The 24,439-nt window shown below is 42.5% G+C and overlaps 3 protein-coding genes across 3 annotated transcripts in view; 1 reads left to right on the top strand and 2 right to left on the bottom strand.

Annotated features, from left to right (window-relative positions):
• LOC115558405 (zinc finger protein with KRAB and SCAN domains 2) lies at nt 1-1,986 on the bottom strand. The gene is made up of 2 exons (XM_030376499.1): nt 1,267-1,986; nt 1-240 (listed from the first exon to the last, which is right to left on the bottom strand). Exons 1-2 carry the CDS (start codon nt 1,628-1,630, stop codon nt 17-19), a joined length of 588 nt encoding a protein of 195 aa, XP_030232359.1. The 5' UTR covers nt 1,631-1,986; the 3' UTR covers nt 1-16.
• A 1,686-nt stretch (nt 1,987-3,672) lies between these two features.
• Nucleotides 3,673-12,755, top strand: ddx21 (DEAD (Asp-Glu-Ala-Asp) box helicase 21). The gene is made up of 16 exons (XM_030376498.1): nt 3,673-3,860; nt 4,321-4,533; nt 4,752-4,895; nt 5,765-5,837; nt 7,554-7,732; nt 7,848-7,965; nt 8,081-8,266; nt 8,390-8,535; nt 9,323-9,472; nt 10,090-10,251; nt 10,569-10,688; nt 10,980-11,053; nt 11,167-11,326; nt 11,663-11,797; nt 11,945-11,989; nt 12,168-12,755. Exons 1-16 carry the CDS (start codon nt 3,777-3,779, stop codon nt 12,459-12,461), a joined length of 2,283 nt encoding a protein of 760 aa, XP_030232358.1. The 5' UTR covers nt 3,673-3,776; the 3' UTR covers nt 12,462-12,755.
• Nucleotides 12,756-13,900: 1,145 nt separating this feature from the next.
• Nucleotides 13,901-24,439, bottom strand: part of chs1 (chitin synthase 1) — a 20,395-nt gene continuing 9,856 nt past the window's right edge. Inside the window, 24 exon segments of the mRNA XM_030376500.1 lie at nt 13,901-14,498; nt 14,911-14,980; nt 15,201-15,280; nt 15,487-15,624; nt 16,002-16,112; nt 16,510-16,614; nt 16,922-17,075; nt 17,271-17,352; nt 17,737-17,852; nt 18,241-18,461; nt 18,695-18,773; nt 18,999-19,116; nt 19,225-19,329; nt 20,039-20,218; nt 20,457-20,572; nt 21,162-21,330; nt 21,717-21,917; nt 22,021-22,079; nt 22,698-22,876; nt 23,481-23,501; nt 23,503-23,526; nt 23,528-23,548; nt 23,784-23,931; nt 24,216-24,380. Coding sequence (XP_030232360.1) covers nt 14,415-14,498; nt 14,911-14,980; nt 15,201-15,280; nt 15,487-15,624; nt 16,002-16,112; nt 16,510-16,614; nt 16,922-17,075; nt 17,271-17,352; nt 17,737-17,852; nt 18,241-18,461; nt 18,695-18,773; nt 18,999-19,116; nt 19,225-19,329; nt 20,039-20,218; nt 20,457-20,572; nt 21,162-21,330; nt 21,717-21,917; nt 22,021-22,079; nt 22,698-22,876; nt 23,481-23,501; nt 23,503-23,526; nt 23,528-23,548; nt 23,784-23,931; nt 24,216-24,380 — 2,746 coding nt within the window. The 3' untranslated portion in view covers nt 13,901-14,414.

Consider the following 24,439-nt stretch of genomic DNA (forward strand, 5'->3'; position numbering starts at 1 on the left):
CATGTGTGAAATACTTTTAATTAAATTTTGCTTGGTGAATCAAAGTCATAATTTGTATTTTCGTATCTGAAAGCTTCTCGGGTTCGAGGGACTGGAGCATGGGGGCAAGACTCAGAAGAAAGACCTCCGTGGGATTGGGATCCTGTAATCGGGTGGAGAGGCTTGGACACTGACAGATGGCCGAATCCTGACTCAAGGCCTTCGTCGCTCGCCTTCTTACTGCAGCTGGTAGCGAGGTGGCTGTGGGGAAAAAAATAAGATTTCTTTAGACACATTGTAGGGACATTTATCTCAATATATCAATAAACAATGAAAAAACTGGGAAGAGTATTCCCAGTCCCAGGTTTCACAGTTGCTCTATAAACTTGAAACATTCATATTCAAATTACTTGAGTTTAGAAGTAGAGCATTACTTAATTACCCTCCTTTGGTGATTTGATAGGTTGAGTTGTATCATATTATAGTGTGTAGTATAATTTGGCATCGTTTGCTACTTCAAAATGTATTTGCACCCGCTATAAACAATCTAGCACCCGCTCTTAACAATCTAGCCCCCCCCCCCCCCTCCCCCCCTCCCACGTAACTCCTGCAATCCCAATTCTTTGGCGCCGCTAGTGTCCATGGAAGGAGATGCTCTGCTGTTCTTTCAGACAATTTCTCCGAGTTTTTTTTAAACGGAAGGAAAGAGATGGAAAGTTGTGTTTTCGGCTGACAATTGACTTTATAATATCATAATGCTCGGGTTTGATTGAGTGTGTATGCTTGTTGTTTTGTTTCCGGTGTAGATCCGGTATGGTGTAGTAGTTTTTCTAAGGTGACTACTAGTTGTTGCTAGACAGCAGATGAAAGAGCTACAACGTTTGCCAAGCCAAAAGAGCGTTAATCGCGCAATAGAAAGAAATCAACGCTGTTAAATTTGGATGCGTTAACTCCGTTAATAACGCGTTAAACTGACAACACTATAATGCATCACTTTATCAACCATGGGAATGTGTTTTCACTTCTCCAACGCTGTAATGGAAACAATCGTAAACAAGGTTGAATTAAAGCACAGTGACTTTAGTCTCGCTTAGTGCAGGAGGCATTACAAATAAAAGAAAGATTGCTGTACAGGAAAAAGATGATTTGACGTGTGTGTGATGTAGGCCTACACAATTCCAATAAACAAATACATCTTACAGTTTTTTTACTTCAATATTTTTTACATCACAATTCAGAATCAATTTGAAAAGTACAAAATTGCTGATGTTAGACATTTGCACTTACCAATAGGCTCTAACTTGGATTCCAGCAAGGAGGTGGCCGTGTCGATCTCTTCTCCTTTACTCTCCAGTTGGTGTCCGTAGATAGCGTCCATCATGTTAAACCATTTCCACGTCTTCCCCTTGTCGCCACTCCTGTTGTTTTGTTCTTTCACCTTCCGGTACTCGACCCGGAGCTTCTTGGATTTCTGGCGACACTGCTCGGTGTTCCTCTCGAAACCCGCATCCAACAATTTATCGGATACCAGCTGGAAGACCTTTGCATTCCTCACCGACCCATGCAGCTCCCTCTGCACGTCTTCCTCCCCTAAGATGCAGAGGAACGTTTCCAGCTCCCGGTTCGTCCAAGCCGAACCTTTGGGTAACATTTCCGTTGTCCAGATGGCGCGTTTCCAGTGCAGGGTGCGGAACGGATCGGATAGCAAAAGAGATACCTCGCGGGCAATGGTTTTGTTGGTAGTTATCCACTGTCGCCCGAAAGTGACGATTATATCGCCCAATCAACGGACGGCAGTGTTTAGCTCCACCTTTCAGCTCCACTTCTTGGTATCCCAACGGAGGAGTACTGATAATAGAGCCTCGTTTCCACCGAGCGGAACGGTCCGGTTCGGAGCGGGACAGCTCGGTTCCGCTTAATCTGGCACGCATTTACTTCGATCAACGAGGCTTTCGCCGTTGTCCAGAAATACCTCGTGTTTTTTTTTTAGCCCCCGTCGCAAGGAAGTGACGATTCTGTCTACCACTCAACGGAAAGCTCCGCCTTCGAGCTCCTAGGTCCATGTCGTAGAATAGAAGCGGTTTAATCAGAACCCAGCCCAGCGCGCCTATTGTGGGACCCTTACCAACTTTTAGCAATGGAAACTGAAACGCCAAGCGGACCGAGCCAAACCGCTTTGCTCGGTGGAAACGATGCATAACCACTGTATACCAACAACCTGTGTGAAAATAATAGGCTAAATAGAAATAATATTAGTTGTTGGCCAGCACGTTGTTAACTGTGCTCTCAGGTCAGGTGTGCTCTGCATCAACCCTACTTCTATATTTCGTTTTATGATGGCAAGTGAATAGAAGTCTTTCGCGCACTGACTGGAACTCTCTCTTGCTCTCTCTTCCCCTGTCTTCCTCACGGAGAGCAAATCTATCTAGGTCTAGAAGATGGAGTGAGTGCGTGTGCGTGGATTTGCGTGTGTTATTTTTTATGAAGATGTCACCAGGCTTATGTAGCCTATACAGAGATGTGAGCCTAGAAATATTTATCTACGGACAGTACACAAAACCATGGTGCATGTATCATTTGTGATTTCTACATTTTCAGTTGAGTTTCCCCGCTTGGTTTGTGTTAAAGCTTTCCTCTCATCTCCAGCCAGCATGACCTGGAAACTGATCAAATGATGTTGTCGTTAAGATAAAAAGGGGAGAGCCGCCTGGCAGGGGAGGGGAGAGAGAGAGTGCTCGGGAGCAAAGGTGAGCAGCAGTCTGCTATACTGACTATTCGAATCCGAGAAAGAGAGAGACGATCCACAAATGTTTTTTTTTTTAACTTTGCACACAATATTTCCGAGAAACCATATTATGAAGAAATGTTTTCCGTACTGTGAATTTTTTTTTTTTTAAGCCTGTAGGTTTCTAGCTTCTAAAATAAAATCGGTACTATTATTGAACACTACTTAAATACACAGTCTTGTTTATTTTCTTCATTTGTAAAACGAAGCAGCCCCATTTTCCAAATTATCTGCGGTATAGGCCCTAGTGGACAAAACACGTTATCCACAAATATTGTGGATAAGATTGACTCTCCTAATTTTTCTATACAACTCTGTACGCAAGGTGACTGGCAATGTCATTTTATAAGACACTGATGAGTGCATTATATAAATTAATAATACATTTAATGGGTCGTAAAATATCCATATTGACCTATATTTACCCAGCAATAATTCAAAATAGTTGGATCGGAATACAAGTAATGTTTGTCTCTTGGTTACAAATAATACATTCCATCTGAAAGAAAATTATATTCAGAAGGGGCGTTAGGTTCCCTTGAACACACTAAATAGGCTATATCCCATATGTAGGCCTATCTGGACAAACTTAAACATCTCTCCGAGTGATACTGCCTTCTGTCACATTCAATAGGAGTACTCACTTCTTTGCTAATAAAGATAAAAGATTAAAGAATTCAAGCGTCTTAGAGTACCTTATTAAGCGCTATATAAATTTCATTTATTATTATTATTATTATTATTAAAGATTAATCAGATAACTCAGTGACATCGAAAGATAGACAAAAGATAAAATTATATATACGGTATGTTGAAGGTTTCTTTTAGTTTATTTATTTTAAATAGTTTTTTTCTTTGCCTTGACATGAAATTCCGATCTATCAACTCTATCTCTATGTCTAGGCTGTGTGATGCTACTACACGGGCCTAAGCACGCATGCGCGTCCTTTTCAGTCCATCCGTTTTGCTGGACGGGTTGCATTTGTGCTAAGGGATACCATCAAGGAGACAAATGCCGTCCAAAACATCATTTACCGCCGAAGATCCGGACCTGGACATTGACATGGACACTGCCGTTGAGGTCAAACGCACAAAGGTGAGGTCGTGTTGCTCATTCCATTGAACTGGTATGTGAATGGGTATTCTGTTCCGATGTTTAACAACACGAGGGTACCTCGCTAGCTAGCTAGGTCATTGCAATTTGCCATAGAAAGCCGCAAATTACTAACAATCACTTCAAAACACGGGGCAGAATTTAACAACCCTCGAATTTGAATGGATCCAAATTCTGGTTCGATTGAGTGTAAATATACACGTGTACAAGTATGACATGATCGCATGAATCCTCCACGTGGTATCTGGTTAAAGCCTCGTGCCCAGCTGACTCGGCACGTGACCCAAGTGTTTTGTCATTGACTGTATAAAATAGGCGTGGTCTAGGTATGGTTGTTGTCTTGACACAATTTCCACTAATTTATCGTATTGATTATATCATCTAATAATTATGCATTCAATTGGTATTAATGTTTTATTCTCAATGCTCCATTATTTGACAGAAAATTAAGAACAAGGAGGGCAAGAAAGCAAAGAGTGTCCACGTGGATCAAGCAGTGGAACCAGAATGTGAACCACCCACAAAAAAGAAAAAGAAAAAATCCACCCTCGCAGTAGACCCAGTCAATGGCCATGAAGACAAGACCTCTGATATGAACGGCGAAGATGCATCAACCCAGGAACAGAAGACTACTGACACAGAGGCACCTAAAGAAGTAGGTCATTTAAAAACGGGTTTGCTTACACATAAACCGAAAACCAAACAATGGTATGACCTGGGTACGAAAAAAATAGAGCTTTAGCCATGAAGGCCTTGCAATGCTAAATGTGGACCTCCATCTTATTTCAATATTCTGAATTAACTTTTGGCGTTAACTGTCTCTAGATGTTTTAACTGACAGATCTTGTATTGTACATTTGTTGCCCAATTAAGAAAAAAAAGAAACAGAAAAAAGCTTCTAAAGAGACCAACGGTGATGTGCTCAAGACCAACGGACATTCCAGCCCTTTGAAGACCCCAACCGAAACTCCCTGCCCTTCAAGCATCGACTCCGCAAGTGACGGTGAGAAAGATCTGGTAAGACTTTTTATATAAATATACATACATGTAAGAACATGTCTTCAAATTGTTTTAAATGGCTAGTGGCCTAATCAAACATAACTTCCGTTACTGTCTGCTCCGAACCGGCATTCGGTGTCAGGGCTGGGATAAACATTATTTTTTAAACGATTAATCTAGCGTTTATTTTTTCGATGCATCGATTAATCTAACGATTCATTTTTTCAGTCCGATTCGATTTCGATTCAATTATCTCCCCATTAATTGACTAATAGCAATTTATACATGTTGATTTACATATCTGAATGAAAAATGAATTCCTTAACATGCATTACATGTGTAGCGACTAGTATCCAAACGAAGCAGTCGCTGAGAGGCTGAGTGTAGGGTGTAAGCTGATTGTCCGACGCGCTGTACTAAACAAAATATCCACTGAGATCCGAGATTCCGTTTACCGTTTTTTTATTGAAAAAAGTATGACAACTTATCATAACGTGTTCAAAGTGTGAAGAATATCGATCACAGCGATCTAAGCAAAAACAGCGGTCAACAAAAAATACGACCTCCCAGTAACTCACCCTCTCTTTCCTAGTTACTTCCGCCCGCACCAGCGTACCTGTGATTATATTAACTAGATGTTACCGCCCATATGATCGTAAACCAATTACTGTGATATTACAGCCGAAACCATTTACAGCTGTAATTTATGCGTCGACGTCATTGATTACGTCGACGCGTTGTCCCAGCCTTAGTGTCAATGGGGTTGGATTAAATGACCCTGACTGGTTTCATATAGTAATACCAAATGGAAGCAATACCAAACCAATGAGAGGACGGACAACAACGCTTAAAACTGTGATGATAACACAAACTGTTTATGCTTTCAGCTGACAAAAGAGCAGAGAGAGGGTGCTTTCTCTAAATTCAAGATTTCCCAGGATACCATTGTGCGACTGAAAGGTAAGCAATGTTTATTTATATTTTGGAAACCGCTCAACCAACTAAATCAGCTAGGAACACACCGATCATGATTTTAAATTACTTAATGATACTGTGTGCTGGGTTTTTACCAGATTTTGGCTCGATGGGGTCAGTCGATCGCCAATTTTCTTTTTACTGTTAAACATTGGCAATAATTAATATAAAATAAAATAAAAAAAAACAAGAAGAACATAATTGAGAGAAAAGGGGTAAAACTCTTTGCTTTCCCAGTCTACGCACATTTGTCAGAACATCCTTGTCTGGTCCGAACTAAAGATGCGTTAGTTTCGGAAACGTTCAAAGTGCCTTTTCCGATGCACCACAACGTTGTGAGGAATTCCGCCTAGGAAGCGGTTTATGATGGCTGTGTCTGAGAGAGAGTTAAGCTTCTCTAGCACCTAAATGTTGGGTTGTCTACTCTACACAACATTTGGATTGCGAAACATTCGCTGAAACAACAGTGCCACACATGGAATAACCCCGGAAATGGAAATGGATTGTTTACTGTTACCAGAAACAATCAGGTATTCAATTGCAATATGTCAGGAAAAACCCCACAACATTTTGGTGTTGAGGCTTTCAGGGTGTCCATTGTGTCAATCGAGGGCTCTTGGTCCTCCCGATACCCCTCGTATTGCACCCCCCATGTCAGTACTATGGCTGCAATCGCTTGGCTGTTTAATGCTTGGGTGGTGCCGTTTAGTGATGGCCTCACTCATTGTAAATTAAAGCGGCTGAGCAGTTTCACGTAAAGCCAAAGGAATAAGCAGGGAGCAGCCATGACCCAATGAGATACTACAGTAGTTTTAGCTAAAGTAAGGATTTGTGAATAATCAAGTTTATGACTACTCTTTTTTTTTTTTTTTTCTAACCTAACAGAAAAAAAAGAGTCTAGTCTTTTCCCCAGTGAGAACCAGGGTGGTAATTGTAACATATAACCACAATTCATCTTGTAGAATAGCGTTTGAGTCACTTGATTAGCTCCTGTTGTCTAAATTCTTTGAAGTGGACTGGTCATTCATACAGATTGATGGCTTTCAACCGGCGCATCCCTGCAACGGAACATGACCAATTGTATACAGGAACCGACACCACTGCTAGATCAGACACTGAGTGTATTGAAACGCATGGGCTTTTATTGCTTTCATAACAGACAGAAACAACGTCTTTCCTTTTTAAAGACAGTGTACAAGTACTGTAGATTGATAAAGTGCTGGTCTGCTAAGGAAAGTTCTTCTGAAACAGAGTTGATGTATATTTAAACTCAAGGGATTGATGAATTTGCATCGTTCGTGTAAGAAGAATGGTGTCTTTGCATTGGCTTTGTATGTAGTCGCAACGCATCATCGCTTTTGGTGTGAAAAAACGGTTAAACCTCTGCACCCACATCAGCATTGTGCACATGCACATCTTGACAAACGCACACACTCACACTCACACACCCCCTCAGTACCACTGCAGGAATAAATATCTGAGGAGACACTGCTCGTTTAAATATAATATTGCATTTAATATAATATTATTTATTACAATAATATTAATTACATTTAAATGTCGACTATTTAATATACTACCGTATATGTAATCCAATGCTCCCATTTAGGCGATTAGGTTTTTTTTTGTCATTTGTAAATCCATCAATGCCTAGATTGTTTGCTTCGCTTTCTCCCTGACTTTTTTCACTTCCCTCCTCAGCTCGTGGCGTCACTCATCTGTTCGACATCCAGGTTAAGACCTTCGAATCAATCTATTCCGGAAAAGATGTCATCGGCCAGGCCAGAACTGGGACCGGAAAGACTTTCTCATTTGCCATCCCATTGGTGGAAAAACTTCAGAATGATTCTGAGGACTGGTATAGAGGAAGGGCTCCCAAGGTAAAGAAGATTCCATGAGCACATCCCAAATACTAAAGTTGACCCCCCCTCTTGGATTTAATTATTTTAAATTTGATTAATTTATTTTATTTGTTTTTTGTTTTCTGCCTTTTAGGTCTTGGTGTTGACCCCTACCAGAGAGCTTGCTATCCAGGTCGCTAAAGATTTCAAAGACATCACCAAGAAGCTGGCTGTTACCTGCTTCTATGGTGGAAGTTCTTACAACCCGCAAAGTGAGTCTTCACTCAAAATGTTAAGGCGGCTTCGCTGGATAGTGTTTTGGTCTCGACGATGCCACATTAGTGATACGTTGCTGTGATCCTCACATCCTCTGTTCCTCTCCCATAGTCGATGCGATCCGTAGTGGGATTGACGTGTTGGTCGGTACCCCTGGTCGTATCAAAGACCACCTGCAGAACCAGAAGCTGGACCTCTCCAAACTCAAGCATGTCGTTCTGGACGAGGTCGACTCAATGCTCGACATGGGATTTGCAGAGCAGGTCGAGGAAATTTTGGCTACATCTTACAAGCCAGGTGAGATTCTTGATCTTATCTTTTTTTTTTTGGAGAAAGGGAGTGGGTTCTGACATTATATTTGTGTCCAAATATGTAAAACGACAATACAACTGTCACTTTTTATTGTCTTTGTCTCCTCAGGCGGCGAGTCCAACCCGCAGACGCTCCTCTTCTCTGCCACCTGCCCGCCCTGGGTCTATCAGGTCGCCAAGAAGTACATGAGGAAAAGCTTCGAACACGTGGATCTGATCGGAAAGATGACCCAGCGAGCGGCAACCACCGTAGAGGTAAGTGCGTCTTAAGGGATCCTGTCGCAAGAATCCAACCACGTAATATTTGTGCAAAGTGCACGTACAACGGTTTTAATTTACTCCTCCACTCCTGAATAACATGTTCAGCAACGTAGAAGTCAATCAAATAAAAAGACCTGCGTCTCCGCGGGTACCCGAACCTGGTCAGGACTTCATGTGCCATAAAGGGCTTTTCACAAGGGAGGCGTTTGCCGCGCCTGCTGTATTCTCAATGGAGAGGCAAACGGGCAGAGAGGAGGCGCTACGTGCTGTCGCTTCCGTGCTCGTCGAATGCATGCGCGCACACGTGGAAACAGTTGGTGTAGATGGGAATCACGATAAGATGTGACACGGAATTTGAAACGGCACATTGTGATTTCTGCATCTGTTATTTAAATATTTATTAGTAAGTTTAAGGCACATTTACACAATGATCTGGTCTCAGCAGATACCTTGACTCTGTTGGTTATTATGTCATACTTGGAGGCTCAATCTGTACATGTTCCCCAAAAAATCTCACCAGAAGTACGCATTTAAAGGTTTTCTTTTAACAATTTTCTTCCTAGGGTTGCTAGGCTACCAACTCGCAGTACCACTGCTACAAAAATATCTAGGGGAAACACTGCATGTCTATTAAACGTTGACACAATTCTCTTTGCCCACTAACGAGTAGGAATGAACGTTGTGCCATTATCAAAGAGTTGTCCATTTCTCACCTCCTTTCCCCTTTCCCCTCTCCCGCACATTCCTTCCCTTATGCCTGGCTCTACTGGTCCTGCCGTAGCATCTTGCCATCACCTGCCACTGGTCCCAGCGTGCGGCTGTACTTGCGGACGTGATCCAGGTTTACAGCGGTAGCCACGGGAAAACCATCGTGTTCACCGAGACCAAGAGGGAGGCCGATGAATTGTCGGCCGACCCGACCATCAAACAGGTAGGGACGCCAAAGCCTGGTCACACGGAGGGCCTCTGCTCCAAGGCGTTCCTTCAGCTGAGGGTTGTCATTTTGGTGGCACATCCTGCATGATGTCAACAAATGATGCCTGTAGACGCCCTCCCCAGGGATGTTATGACCCTCAAGTCTAGGGGAAAGAGCGGTTAATGTGAAGCCAACTCAAACAGTACAGACACTGGTTTTCACAAGTTAACAAAAGATTAGTTGCAACTTCAAAAGATTTTCATGGCTGAAATAGTTCCAGGAAGCTACCCATCATCAGGGTGAGCCTGGGCCAAAATACACACAACAGACTTATGGTGTATAATTGGGCCAAGAAATACAAAGGGTATGCCTTGCTTGTAAGTAAGTTAGAAGCCTGTCATTATCGTAACATGAACCCAGAAATGGTGATGCAAAATTGTTGAATTGATTTACAGAAGATTTAATCGATTCCGTCATTTGGAATAATCAGTTTCAAACTGCTTATTGCCGTGATTGACCAATTAGAATTGAGCTTTCATCAAAGCAGTGTAATAAAAGAGCAATCCGCTGTGTTCCTGCATCAGCTCATCATTCGGTCCCTGTCTAATGATTGAAATGCCGTCCTCTTGCAGAGTTGCCAGTCTCTCCATGGAGACATCCTCCAGAAGCAGAGGGAGATCACCCTCAAAGGCTTCAGGAGCGGGTCCTTCGAGGTTCTGGTGGCCACCAACGTAGCGGCACGTGGCCTGGACATTCCCGAGGTGGACCTGGTGGTCCAGTGTGCGCCGCCCAAGGTACGGCGTCCCGTCTGCTGGTGTTTCAGTCGCTCCTCTCTTGGCAGTTTGTTGGCCAGGGGTTCTTCACGTGTACATACACACATATTTTGACATGAATCCTTTTGTCATTAATCCAAGATGCCTTTTACTCGTGTGTGTGTGTGTGTGTCGATGGGAAAGGTACATGCTTACTCAAACGTACTCGTGGGGTGGGTTAGCATCCAGCAACGGACAAGTTCACGATGAATGTGTGCCGCTGTCAAAAGAGCCAGTTAACAAAATGGGAGCTCATGAGGAACACATTTAAATGTTTGTAACGGCGCTTTTGTTTTCAGGATGTGGAGTCCTATATTCACCGCTCTGGGCGTACCGGGAGAGCGGGCAGGACTGGAGTCTGCATCTGTTTCTACCAGAGGAAGGAAGAGTCACTGCTGCACTACGTGGAGCACAAGGCCGTAAGTCCCACACTTCTGCTTTCTTGCTGTGGAAAGGTGGCGATATTGAGCTTAGAGGCTACACGGCAGAACTGAAGAGTGTCTCTGTCTGAGGTGCAGGGTTTATCTTGTCTCATTCTGGTCAGCCCGCTGTGAAATTGACTTACACACCGGTTAACTCCACCGGCCCTTGTTTACGTCATAATTGTCTAATGGTAGAAGTCACAAGTTATGACTGTTGCTGAAATAAATGCGGAAGCTATTATCGTTTCACAGCAAGCTTCTAAAAGCAACTGTCTTTTTTTTCTTCAGGGCATCACATTCAAGAGGATTGGTGTTCCCACTGCTAGTGACATCATCAAGTCCTCAAGCAAAGACGCTCTCAAGTAGGTGGACCACTCCATGCCCCCTTGATTTCCATTAACCATCACTCAATTCATCATTGATTATGAAAATGTTGGGTTTTTGTATGCTTATTGATGTGTTCCCATCTCCCCAGGTACCTCGACTCTGTTCCAGCCCAGTGCGTCGGTTACTTCCGAGAGTCGGCTGAGGCTCTCATAGAGAAGAGGGGAGCGGTTGATGCCTTGGCAGCTGCCTTGGCCCACATCTCTGGAGCCACTAGTCTAGAACAGAGGTCGCTCATGAACTCTGAAGCTGTGAGTACACGCACACAAAATAATCTCATATCGTGTGATCTTCCTATGAATTTTATTTAACGTTCAACATTAAGTTAAATCTAGTTCCTCGCCTGTTCCTCGACTATCCAAACACCCAGCGAGAATACTAGCACTTTTCTTCAGAATGTGTTTTCAAAAAGTAATTGGTGCATTTTCACACGTCTGTAATGCTGGACCACATTAAGCAAACCTCGACAACAGGCTTGAAACAGGCATGTTCAAAGTCAGGGTAGAGAAGACACGGGTGTGTCGTGGCACGCCGGATTGCGTAAATGTATACAGGCTTTGACTAAATGCACACGTGTTTGTTTCCAGGGATGTACCACCATGCAGCTGGAGTGTTCCCAAGAAATGCACAACCTTGGCTACGCATGGAAAACCATCAAGGAACAGCTGGGGGACGACATAGAGAATCACATCCACAGATTGTGCTTCCTCAAAGGCAAAAAGGTATGTGACGACCTTCCTGTTAATCACACACACTTATAGCACCTCTAACCACTGAGTTGAAGTCTAACCCACTGGTCTCAATTGCCTGACTGGGGCTGCCCGGGTAAAATGTTACCTTACCGTCGTATGTTTTCATGTCTTAAACAGGGAGTTTGTTTTGACCTGGCTGCTGACAAGGTTGAAATGGCGCAGGTGAGAATAATCATGCTGGTGCTCCTATTTTCTTAATCCCTGAAATGGTCATCATGTTTCAACAGATTCTTAAAAGAAAAAAAATCGATTTAATGAACGCATTAAAAACATGCAATTCCACGTGTTGGTCGTCTATCCACTGGACATCTGCCTCACGCTATTCATGAATTTTCCTTAGGAATCTTGGAAGGATGGTCGCCGATGGCAACTAACCATCTCCACGAGTCTCCCTGAACTGGAGGAGAAGCTGAACAACAACCGCGGTGGAGGCGGCGGAGGCTTCGGCGGCGGCGGAGGCTACGGCGGCGGCGGCGGCGGAGGACGTGGAGGAGGATTTAGAGGCGGGAGAGGAAATGGATTCAAAAGCAGAGGCAGTAGCTTTGGTAGAGGAGGAGGAGGCGGCGGAGGAGGAGGAAGGGGAAGAGCAACAAACACTCACAAACGCAGCTTTGGAGAGGCCTTTGATTACTGAACCCCTGTGTTTAGCCTTGTTCTGGACCGATGTCATCAACTATCAGTACTCTAGGCCGGCAGTTTGTTTCTAAAATGACTGTTGATGGGCTCGCTCGGAATTCCTCATCCAAACATGCATACTCCATGTCTGGTAACTTTATAAATATATATCTCTCCCTCAGCCCAAACCTGTCTCCTAAAATACACCCTCAACGATTGCCTTGCAATAATTGCCTGTATTTAATACATTTGTATGTGGAAACCATTGAAACAAAATTACTTTATTAAAAGTATACTGATGGAAAAGAAGTGACTAATTTGTACAGTTGGATTTTTGTTTTATTTTGTCCATTGTTCCAACTTGTTCAATAGGTCTATTATTTGTTACGTTGTTTTCTGGCGCCCTCTCATGGAGGGCGAGGTTGATAGCAGGACCCATTAGTCAGGATGGATTGGTAGGCATCGACCGCATTGTGGTCCTCTCTTTTACCCCGTTATAGAGGAAGGAGCCTGAGTCCTTCCAATTGAGACTGAGCCAATGGCCGGTGTTAGTTGCCTTTTCCTCTGTCTCTTTATGACTCTGCCTCTGAGCCTCAATCGTCTTATCTCAATTTCCATTCTTTCTTTTGCCTGGTTCGATCTTAGCTGCCTCCATCTTTTCCTGTATCTTATCCGACTTTTCGAGTCTCTTTATTTCTCCATTTGTCCTCTTACTATTTCTGGTTGTCTTTCTCTTCTAACCCATTTTCTTACGTTCTGCGGTCAACTTATTGAGGAATTCCCCCCCCCCACTTCTTCCTGTCTCCTGTCCTGTTGGTTTGAATATGAACCATTTCAGCATTATTTTCTAATTTTGTATCAGATTAATATAATTATTTATTATATTAACTCAATCACCGCCAAACCTGTTTTGAAATCATATCTACTAGTCATCAATTCATGCTTTCTTCGAAGTTTTGACCAAATATTATAAATTGTAATAATTACATTGATATATAACTTCTAAGTTAAATACTTGTCTCATCCTTGTACAGCCAACGGTGTTCCAACTATTGTTTTCCTTTACATATAGCACCACCCTCTGGCCACGGAGGGTAATGTCGGTTCAACACCACAACCAAAATTTATACGTTTTCCCTTCTTTGGGATGGCTTATACCCGCAGGTCTGCTTCAGCTTGACGAGATATTTTTCCAGGCTCCGAAATTGCCGCTGAAAATGATTCTGCTCGTCCAGCTTTGTGGCAACCTCGGCCAGAAAGAGCTCAAAGGTCCTGCCTTTGTTCACTTTTGGCTTCTGGGTCTATCTCCATCTGGGGGATCGTGAAGACGGGGCGTTTTTTCATAATAAATGAAGAAACATAATCCTAAAACAACGTATTCCAACAATGTGTTTCAACAAACATTTGTCAATAGCAGAACTTTTTTGGAAGATTTTTTACAGTAACCGGAGACATACATTTGGACAGCTTGAGTCTTTTGTTTTATTTGTTATATCGCTATTCGCTACATTACACTTTGGATGCAAATATGGGAATACAATTATTATCGGTTGTAATTTTAAAAAGACCAGACACCAGATCACAGTTATTGGAGAAGAATTCACTTTTCGACATGGTAGCATACGATACAACCCAAAGTAGGCTACTGCATTTATTAACAAGCGGACGCAAACAGGAATTATTGATAAATTGACTCGTTTTTTTTTTTACCTTTAACTTAACGGTATACCTGACTTTATTTTATGTTTTGGTTTGATGTAAACAATGTAACACATTTTCTTTTGTGGGTCTGCATTGAGGCCTATTAGACTGCACAATTTAAGAATATCTTTCCTTTCCAAAATAGCCTATACACAAGAACATTTTTAAAAATCAATATAAAAATTGGGTAAATACAAAGAAGCAGTCGTTTATTCATTGTGACAAAAAATGTGGAAGATCGGTCATCCAACGAACGCACGGTTGTCTTATATTACATGTCATCACTGGTGATCATCATTTCGTTGGTTGTAGTAGGGTTTTGGAAACTCATTGCTTCATTATCGTCCTCTATCTCCTAAACACACACACACACACACACACACACAAATTGGGATACACAATTAATATAATTTAAAGTATAAATTGATACCTTACATGAACACCTTTGTCTTGGTTAACATGAACACTATTATTTCAAACGAAGACCATAAGGAAATGATGGGATAGACCATGAGTTAACTATCAATAAACTATTCCTCAATAACTTACTTCATTAACTAATGTTAAGTAATTTTTAATTCATGTATCCTTATTGTTAAGTGTTAGCTTGCAAAAGTAGAGCAATGTAGTGGAAATTAAAAAATATGAACGTGTGTGTGTGTGTGTGTGTGTGTGTGTGTGTGTGTGTGTGTGTGTGTGTGTGTGTGTGTGTGTGTGTGTGTGTGTGTGTGTGTGTGTGTGTGTGTGTGTGTGTGTGTGTCACTAACGTTGTAGTCTCGCTCCTTGTAGTCTTTCTCTTTGCTGCGGTAGGACACCACATGGATCAGAGTGTAGATTCTAGAAAGAGGGAAATAGGTCGGGGATTAGGAAACAAGTTCCCCATTACAACCATCAACTATTTAAAGCTCTGCTATGTCTTACACCATCCAAAACACAATTCAGTGATTTCTTCTTGCCATTGTAATGAAAAAAGGGATGAAAACTGTTCCTCACATGATCCGTGTGTGTGCGTGTGCGTGTGCTGTGTGTGCGTGTATTTGTGTGTGTGTTCGTATACCTGTGATACAACATGGCTAGGAACTGGACGACAAGTAGAACAGCAAAAGACAGCAGGAACATTAAGCTGAGGGGCTCCACCTGGTGGTAGAGTATGGTATTATATATTATTACTAGTAATAATACAACCAATTGTGTTGAATAAGCAGAAACATTCAATGGCTGTACCATACAGATGACGCTAAAACAACCACCATAAAGACAAAGACCCTTGCCATACCATAAGAATGTACAAATTGACCATATTCAACTGCACATCTGACAATAAGGACACTACTATGCAACACCTTGAGATTCTCTCCAGACGCTGTTCCGTTGGGGTAGTACTTTGGGATCTTGATGCTGATGGTATCACTGCCGATGGCCTGAAGGAAGAAGGTTGCCACGACCCAGAGCACGTTGATGATGAAATACAGGAAGACGGACTGATGTGGACATGGAGAAGATCAGGAGGGCAAAGTCAGACATCTGAGGATTAACTGTAGATCTGATTCCGACAGGAATTGTAAGTAGGCCTACGTATGTATGGTCATTCTCTATTCTCGTCGACCTAACATGTGTTTTATATCGACTAAAAGTAATTTTACATATATCTTATTTCTCAAAAAACTCTTTGAAATATCTAGTCAACATATTTAAAATGAATCATCATGCTAATATTATTAAAGAAAAGCGATGTCACAAGCGCACACACACACACACACACACACACACACACACACACACACACACACACACACGCACGCACGCACGCACGCACGCACGCACACACACACACACAGACAAAAACACAAACACAAACCTTATTGCGGAGTGATTTTAATTCTCTGAGGACTTCTTGCTTATGTGCTTCCGTTTCAACAATTGGGGTCAAGTAGCGCTCTATCAGCTTGACCCAGAAGTCATCCTCATCCTTTAAAAAAACACAAGTCATTTTATATCTTAAACAATCCAAAACTAGCAGGACACCAACCTTTTTGGGTCAGTTTTGATACAAATCAAGTTCACCTGCACAAGTATAATAGGCTTTTAAAAGCACTGTTTCATTCTACAACGTTTAAATACAACCTTTTTCAAATTAATCTATTTAGAAAAAGTGGAAATAAAGTGTCTGATATATTGTACGTCCATAGAAAGACATAGGCTACCTCTTCTAGTATTACCAAGACAACCTCCTATCAAAAGTTGACTTATTCCTCCTAGTCTGACTTAAAAAAAGGGAATTATGTGAAAGGATCAATATTGAACGCCTCATCATGGTAAACTATTTGCCGTATGGACAGAAAAGAAGGCAAAAAACCGAGCCTTACCGCTTCCAATTTTTGCACTTGCGGGGCGGTGAGAGTCTTCGCAATGGCTCTCTTCACCTTCTTATCCAGCCCCTCCATTTGATTTGTTTTCAGGATTTGACGAGCCTGAGATAGAGAAAGGTAAGGCCTTCTTGAAGATTTAAGTTTTGTTAACTTTGGCAACACATTTGGCCAAGATACAAACAATGTCACCAAAGAAGTTCTTAACATTCACAATACTTCAAAAGCATGAGATTTCGTCAGAGGGACTTAATAGTGCATGAAAATCTTCGGGATTATCACTTTAATGCACCAATAAAATATATCAAATTCTACAATTTTAAAGATGGACTTTGTATTAATTCATTTTTTAATTTGACTAAATGTCTGCTTTGTTTGCGTAAAGCCCCGCTTGAGCCCTAGAGGAGTATACCTGCTCGGCCAGTGCCTGCTGTAGTCCTTCCAGTTGGTCGTTGGTCAGAACGTCTTCTGGACCGACCTCGCTGAGCTCTCTTGTGAGCGTGTCCACTAGCATTAATGCGAGTTCGTCACACACGTCAGCCAGATCCATGCTTCTCAGTGCGTACCTAGGACCCATACAAGGAGGAAACCCGCGATTAATCACAGCAGAACTCATCTGTATGCCATACAGTGGTTTATAGCCGTTGCTCCGTTTTGTGGATGTATTAGGCTACAACATAACAAGGCAAAAATTAGCATTTACATATCATATATATTCCCAAGGAATAAAAATCGGTGTCCTTTTTATAAGGGGATTTTACCTAATTTGCTGATTTAGATTCCTCTTCAAGTTGGCATAGGTCAGCTTCTTCAGGAATTCCTTTTGCACTGGCATGACCCAGTCTGGTTAAGCACACACACACACACACACACACACACACACACACACACACACACACACACACACACACACACACACACACACACACACACACACACACACACACACACACACACACACACACACACACACACACACACACACACACACAGTTATATTTTAAAACACTTGAATTTCATCCCCATACAGTCTGTGTCTTATGGGGCTTTAAATGTAGCCTACAGGGCACTAATACAACTTGGGTTAATTTTACTGATTGACTGATGTGGACAACATACAAATAAAGTAAAATGAATAAATACTTTTCTTAATTTGGATATTTTTTAATAATAATGACAGCAATATAAATAATAATAGCCATTATAGCAAAATCGCTAATTTCTTACCACTAGCAGGAATTTCTTGCCTCCTCACAAGATTCCCAAGGTAATCAAAGCCCTCATCATCGACGCCATCCAGCTCATCATCATCACGATCATAATCAATAAATGTTTCATTTTTTCTATCGCACACACACACACAGAGAGATAGACAGACAGAACGGACACACACATTTCAAATGAAACCCAACAGTGAAACTAAATAGACAAATAAATGCATTTTTTTTAATATATATTGTGTTTTCTAAACATCCAAATACCAATTGGTACTCTATATATTGGGTATGGGGCTCTGACATATGTGTGTGTGTGTGTGTGTGTGTGTGTGTGTGTGTGTGTGTGTGTGTGTGTGTGTGTGTGTGTGTGTGTGTGTGTGTGTGTATGTATGTGTGTGTGTGTGTGTGTGTGTGTGTGTGTGTCTCTGTTCACGTTCATGTATGTATGTATGCATATGTACATTTATGTGTGTGTGTGTGAAAAAAAACCTTAAAAAACTCCATAAAAGTATACCTGCTGCTAGTTGACGGGTCCATGCTTTTCTTTTCTGCCCCTCTCCGTCTCACCAAACTGGTATCCTGATTTTCCAGCTCTTCTTTGGTGGTTTTCAACTTGGGCTGAAGCTCTATCTCTGCAGCAGGTGACATTTCAACCACGGTTTGTCTGCGCTGGGTGGTTTGGCCCACAGACGCACCAATTTGTTGCAACATCGCATTATCCTTGTCTTGGGTTACCTTTAAGAGAAGATTTTAAAGAGAAAATAAATAGCTAAGAAATAATGCATGCAATATATGCCTGTGCATTTGTGCACTTGTGTGTGTTTGTTTGTGTGTGTGTGTGTGTGTGTGTGTGTGTGTGTGTGTGTGTGTGTGTGTGTGTGTGTGTGTGTGTGTGTGTGTGTGTGTGTGTGTGTGTGTGTGTGTGTGTGTGTGCGTGAGTGTTTGTGTGTGTGTGTGATAATAGTCACCTGCAATTTCATGTCCCAGCAGCAGAGCTTACAGGTTTGGTCACACAACACATTTTGGACCTTCTTCACTTCTCCTTCCCTAGGAAATACAAAACCACACATTGATCAATGAAAATGAAAACAGACAGACAGACAGACAGACAGACAGACAGACAGACAGACAGACAGACAGACAGACAGACACACACACACACAGACACACACACACACACACACACACACACACACACACACACACACACACACACACACACACACACACACACACACACACACACACACACACACACACACAGACACTCACTCCTTGGTTTCCCTGGTGCCCCAGGAGACATTGTTCATGTTGACCAGTGAGTAGATGGTCAGTAGAAGGTAGCCACTGGGAATACAGATGAAGTACATCAGGCCATAGATAATCATACCTAGGGGAAAGAAAATGCGGGTTAATGATAATTGAATATAATAATAATAATCGTCATATAATATAGTTTAACATAATCCAAAATAATAATCTGTTAAATAATATGTACCAAATTCCTCTGGGTGGAGTAGGGCTGTCACCAAGTACATTATTGTCATGGAAATCAGGAAGACGCCAGTGGGTGTTAGGAATGTTTCCTGCATTACCATGTCGCCTAGAAAAGATACACATCATTGGAAATCAGAACAAAACAACAAATACATTAAGCATTACTTTTGGAGCTTCATTTTCGGTAATTTGGTCCTCAAGAGTCAGTATTTTTGGGCTTTCGGACATTTTAGATAAATCAAAGTTATTGAGGTGAATCCAAAATTCGGTTTACACTGCAGATTAAACAGATCTAATAATAATATTACTTCCTCTCACTTGCCTCTAGATATATTACACTGTCTTATTTGTATTGGTGTGCTTAAAGTGTCTTTTTTTATAGGGCACTGTTAAACACAGACTTTAGATGGATTCAAATGACAACTATATTAATTTGACCTAAAAAGATGTCCCATTCCCTCCAGCCTGACATCCCTTTTAGTATTCTGTTGGTTCTCCAGTCTTCCGTCGTTATGGTGAAAATACAACTCCCCTTCAATGGCTTGACAAAAGATCACCGCGTCAACTCTTTCTCTCTCTCTCTCTCCATGTGGCCTCGACATCTCAGAACTCAGATGATTCACTATTCACCATTTAGTCAGCAGAACATTTCATCCAAAGCGACTAACAACAAACCCAGAACGTCACAGGCTGGGAGTACAACATCCTTACTGCTGCTGGCCTGTCCTGCCCCCAAGGTCAAAGAATTTATTCCTTTGATTAAATTTTTATATATTGTAAAAAACAATGTAACAACAGACTCTCTTTAGACTCACCTATGATGGAGAAGAGGGAGGCGGTCATCAGGAAAGCATACAGGACACTCATGATGGCAGCAATGGTAACCTGGGTGTTGGACTTGGTAACGAAGCAGATGAGCATGTAGAAGATTGGAGGGATACACCCGATGATGATGGAGGTAGTCCCAGGGATCGTGAAGACAAACTGGAAAGCCCCTGAAAGAGTGCAGACACGTTGGACGAAAGCCATGGCGATTCATCAGTTGGGGGCTGCAGAAATGTGCTTAGTAAACTCAAAATCATATTTGATCGATTACGGCATTTGTTCTCAAAGTGCGGCCTGCGGGCCAATGGCGGCCCGCAGAAACATTCCTGGCGGCCCACAATGACATACGAAAAGAAGGAAAGGCTGTTTTCTATTGACTGATCATAAGGACAGTTGAGTGGACTATACCTGATATCATGAGTGTGACTGAAGCCGGTCCCAGGATGGAGGACCCCACAGTGAACATCTGGTAGAAGATATACAGGCTGGAGATGGATGAGTTCCTCTTCACCGTCTCTGAACCGCTACAGAGGCAGTAACAAGAGAGCATGAGGGAATGACCATGAGGGATTTATTCAATTGACTGTGATTGCCTCATTATCACTTTATAAATGTGATAATATTTATTAATATTTATGTGAATGCATTATTTCAGGTCTTATTTTAGCTAAATAGTTAAAATATGCATACACATTGCATCGATAATTTGTGTATACATATTTTTTAAATATACATTTCTAATACCAATATGCTTTGAATATATATATTTAAATGCTATATATGTTTATGATTTTTTTTTTTTTTTTTAAGTATTTTACCCCCTATAACTATCCTGTACCTTATACTGTGACACCCAACATTATTGTAATCCTGTCAGGGATAACATCCCATCTTAATTTACTCCTATATCATATCAATACATAAATGATTTATTATTAATTTTTAATGATTATAATTCGTATTGAATCACTAACTACACCTTGGTTTTTATGATTACATACACCTTTTTTAAAAAAAAAACATTAATCTGGGCTCGAGCCGCAGTACGTTTCCGATAATAAATCTAAAGTCAGATCTGCAAGGTCTTCTAAACCCCCAGGACGCGTGGGACACCTGCTCAGGAGATCCAGCGTGTTGGCCAGGGTGGAGGGCCCCCATCGCCTCCTCTGGTTGTAGAACTCCTTGAACTCCTGCGGGGAGTTGGTGTAGGCGTCGGAGGCCGCGTTGTACTCCACCCGCCAGCCCTGCTGCAGCAGCAACGTACACAGCCAACGGTCCTCTCCTGCAACACGCCCGTGTGGAAGGGAGCGGGTTAGAGCGCCAGCTAAGCGGATGTGTGTTGTTTGTGACGGGTGTGTGCGCATTACTTCACTAACTAATATTGGTGGGGAATGGTAAATAAACGTACCCTTATTGTACAGTGTGTCCTGCAAATGTATAGCAATGTAGCGGAATTAGAAAATATTGTTGTTGTGGTTGTGTGTGTTGTGTGTGTCTGTGTGTGTGTGTGTCTGTGTGTGTGTGTGTGTGTGTGTGTGTGTGTGTGTGTGTGTGTGTGTGTGTGTGTGTGTGTGTGTGTGTGTGTGTGTGTGTGAGTGTGTGTGTGTGTGTGTGTGTGTGTGTGTGTGTGTGTGTGTGTGTGTGTGTGTGTGTCGGGGGGGTGTTAACCTTGATCATACTGCACATATTGAGCTGCCTTGGTAGCAGTTGTGGTGTACTTCTTCAAAACGTTGTCATCCATGAGGGCCGAGCCTCTGAAGAGGCTGAAGCACCCTGGACTGCACAACACAGAGCCAAACACATGCTCTGCCGTCTTCTGCAGCCAATGGCCCACTGCATACTCAAACTTCTGGTACCACACCATCGGACCTACGGATGTAAACATGGTCCAGTACACACTTCTTGCAACCAAAATAAAAATCGAATTGCGATGAGAAAGAAATGATGGATACTATCTAGCAGGCCAGCTTACCCATGCCGGTGGGATGAATTCTGCCACATGCTGCTCCCACATTCTCATACATCCTCAATCTGCCGATCAAAGTGTCCTGTTATACTTCAGTTGGTTAGACTGTACTTTTGTTACCTGTTATCGGTTGGGCTTGCACGTCAGAATGCATCTTGGAATGCAATAAATAGGCGATACTCAATGCTACAACACCATTACTACAGATAGCATCCCTATATTCCTATACTTCCTTATAGGCAGCCACTAACGCCTCGGTTGTTGAGCAAAGGTCTGCTCTGGTTGTCACGTCATAAAAACAAGCCGGACCCCCAAAAAATCAATACAAGCATAAGAGGGACAGCAGCATTAGTGTTAGGCCCCATGATGTTCAGCCATAGAGGGGCTGTGGAGCTAGGGATGTATACTCCCTATAAGCAGTGCTTATTATGGTTATGGGCCAGGAGGGGGTCTAGAGAAAACTAGAAGACGATAATCCAAAGGACAAGATTGTTGAAAGAGAAAAATAAATGGAATTTCAACAGTATACATACACTATGTACGTATTACATGGATGAGGTAGGGTAAAATTGACTTGGTTATTTTGTGCAAACAATTACTACTATAAACAACTCCTATATAAATTGTCTGTACACAAAAAAGAAGCATCCATTGATCAGCGTGGAGGCAGCCTGTGGCCTGACCTGTCCAACAGAAGAACCACTGCTTTGGGCTGGAAGTCAGTGTCTCCGTCCAGGGCCATGACGTAGGTGTTGTAGTCAGAGATGTCCTTGATGTTGGCCGTGCGGTTTTGCTGATGAACGAAGAACCCCACCCCTCCATCCAGGGAAACCATGCTGTCTCTACAGGCGTTGTTCTTATGCTGCACACACGCAGACAAGCGTCGAAGACATAAGCACACGCACGCCACACACCAATGCACGCACGCATACACAACAATACGCGCACACACACACAAACACAAACACACACGTCACACACGCACACACATACAAACAAGCTTAGCTATTCTTATTTGACACCTCAAGTTCAGTCTCTACTAAACAGGATGCCAAGGACAAGACATGCAAATGCTACATGTTGACAGATAGTCCAAGTGCACCTGTCTGCGCATGCAAGTGAAACTCTCGCTCGCTCGCTCGCCCACACACACACCACACACACACACCACACACACACACAGACAGACAGACAGACAGACAGACAGACAGACAGACAGACAGACAGACAGACAGACAGACAGACAGACAGACAGACAGACAGACACACACACACACACAAACACACACTCAGACACACACACATACACACATATACACTATACACACACAACACACCACACCACCACACACACACACACACCACACACACACACACACACACACACCACACACACACACACACACACACACACACACACCACACACACACACACACAGAGTCATAACATTGGAAACAGATCCTACTATGATTTTTTGTGGGTTCTTTTGTGCTGTAGCCCTTCCAGCCAAGTTAGATAGTAGAGGTACATGATCTGTAAAACAAAGTGTAGAGGTTCAGGTTACAACAGATAAACAACGCAAAGGACCCACAGACCACACACACACACACAAACACACACTTACAAAAACACAAAGGACACATAGACATAAGCACACACACACACACACAACACCACACACACACACACACACACACACACAACACTCACAACAAAACACACCACACACACACACCACACACGCACACACGATGACATGTGGCCCTACCTGTGACCATCTCTTCTTGTTCCTGATGCGTTCCTTGTCCTTCAGGTGAAAGTACAGCATGTTGCCCTCGGGCATCACAAACTCCAGCCGGCCTCCGTACGGGGTCTCGATAATGGTCACATCATCTGGCTCCTTATGGGTGAACACCCTGGAGCATCCACACACGCACACACACACACACACACACACACACACACACACACACACACACACACACACACACACACACACACACACACACACACACACACACACACACACACACACACACACACACACACACACACACAAACAGTCGTGGTTATAGTTTTGGTTGCTTGTATAGCTATGCCCATTATTAAATATTAATTAATGGTACAATAATGAAATATTACGAACAAATTAAAACAACCGAGTCAGAGAGACAGAGAGAGACATGCAGGAAAGCTCTACCTGTAGACTTCGATGACAACTTGGGTCAGGATGTCGACGTATTCGTTCACAAGTCTCTTGCCGGTCGCCTTCTCTGTGTAGAAGGAGTCGTCCATGAAGACGTGGGCCTCAAAGTCAAAAACGTCTTTGTGCTCTTCTTTTGGATCCCCACGGTAACGATCCAGCCTGGCACCAAGACAGAGGAGTGGCTCCGTAAGCGTTCTACTTGTGTTATCCACTGTAGC

Source organism: Gadus morhua, chromosome 14 (genome assembly GCF_902167405.1).
Source record: "Gadus morhua chromosome 14, gadMor3.0, whole genome shotgun sequence".
Lineage (NCBI taxonomy): Eukaryota > Metazoa > Chordata > Actinopteri > Gadiformes > Gadidae > Gadus > Gadus morhua.

Excerpts from the sequence above, each read along its gene's own strand:
- LOC115558405 (XM_030376499.1), bottom strand. The coding sequence starts at position 1,630 with ATGTTACCCAAAGGTTCGGCTTGGACGAACCGGGAGCTGGAAACGTTC. Across the intron at positions 241-1,266 it reads ATCCAAGTTAGAGCCTATTG|CCACCTCGCTACCAGCTGCA; the intron begins GTAAGTGCAAAT and ends TTTTCCCCACAG.
- ddx21 (XM_030376498.1), top strand. The coding sequence starts at position 3,777 with ATGCCGTCCAAAACATCATTTACCGCCGAAGATCCGGACCTGGACATT. Across the intron at positions 3,861-4,320 it reads TTGAGGTCAAACGCACAAAG|AAAATTAAGAACAAGGAGGG; the intron begins GTGAGGTCGTGT and ends ATTATTTGACAG. Across the intron at positions 4,534-4,751 it reads ACACAGAGGCACCTAAAGAA|AAAAAAAAGAAACAGAAAAA; the intron begins GTAGGTCATTTA and ends TGCCCAATTAAG.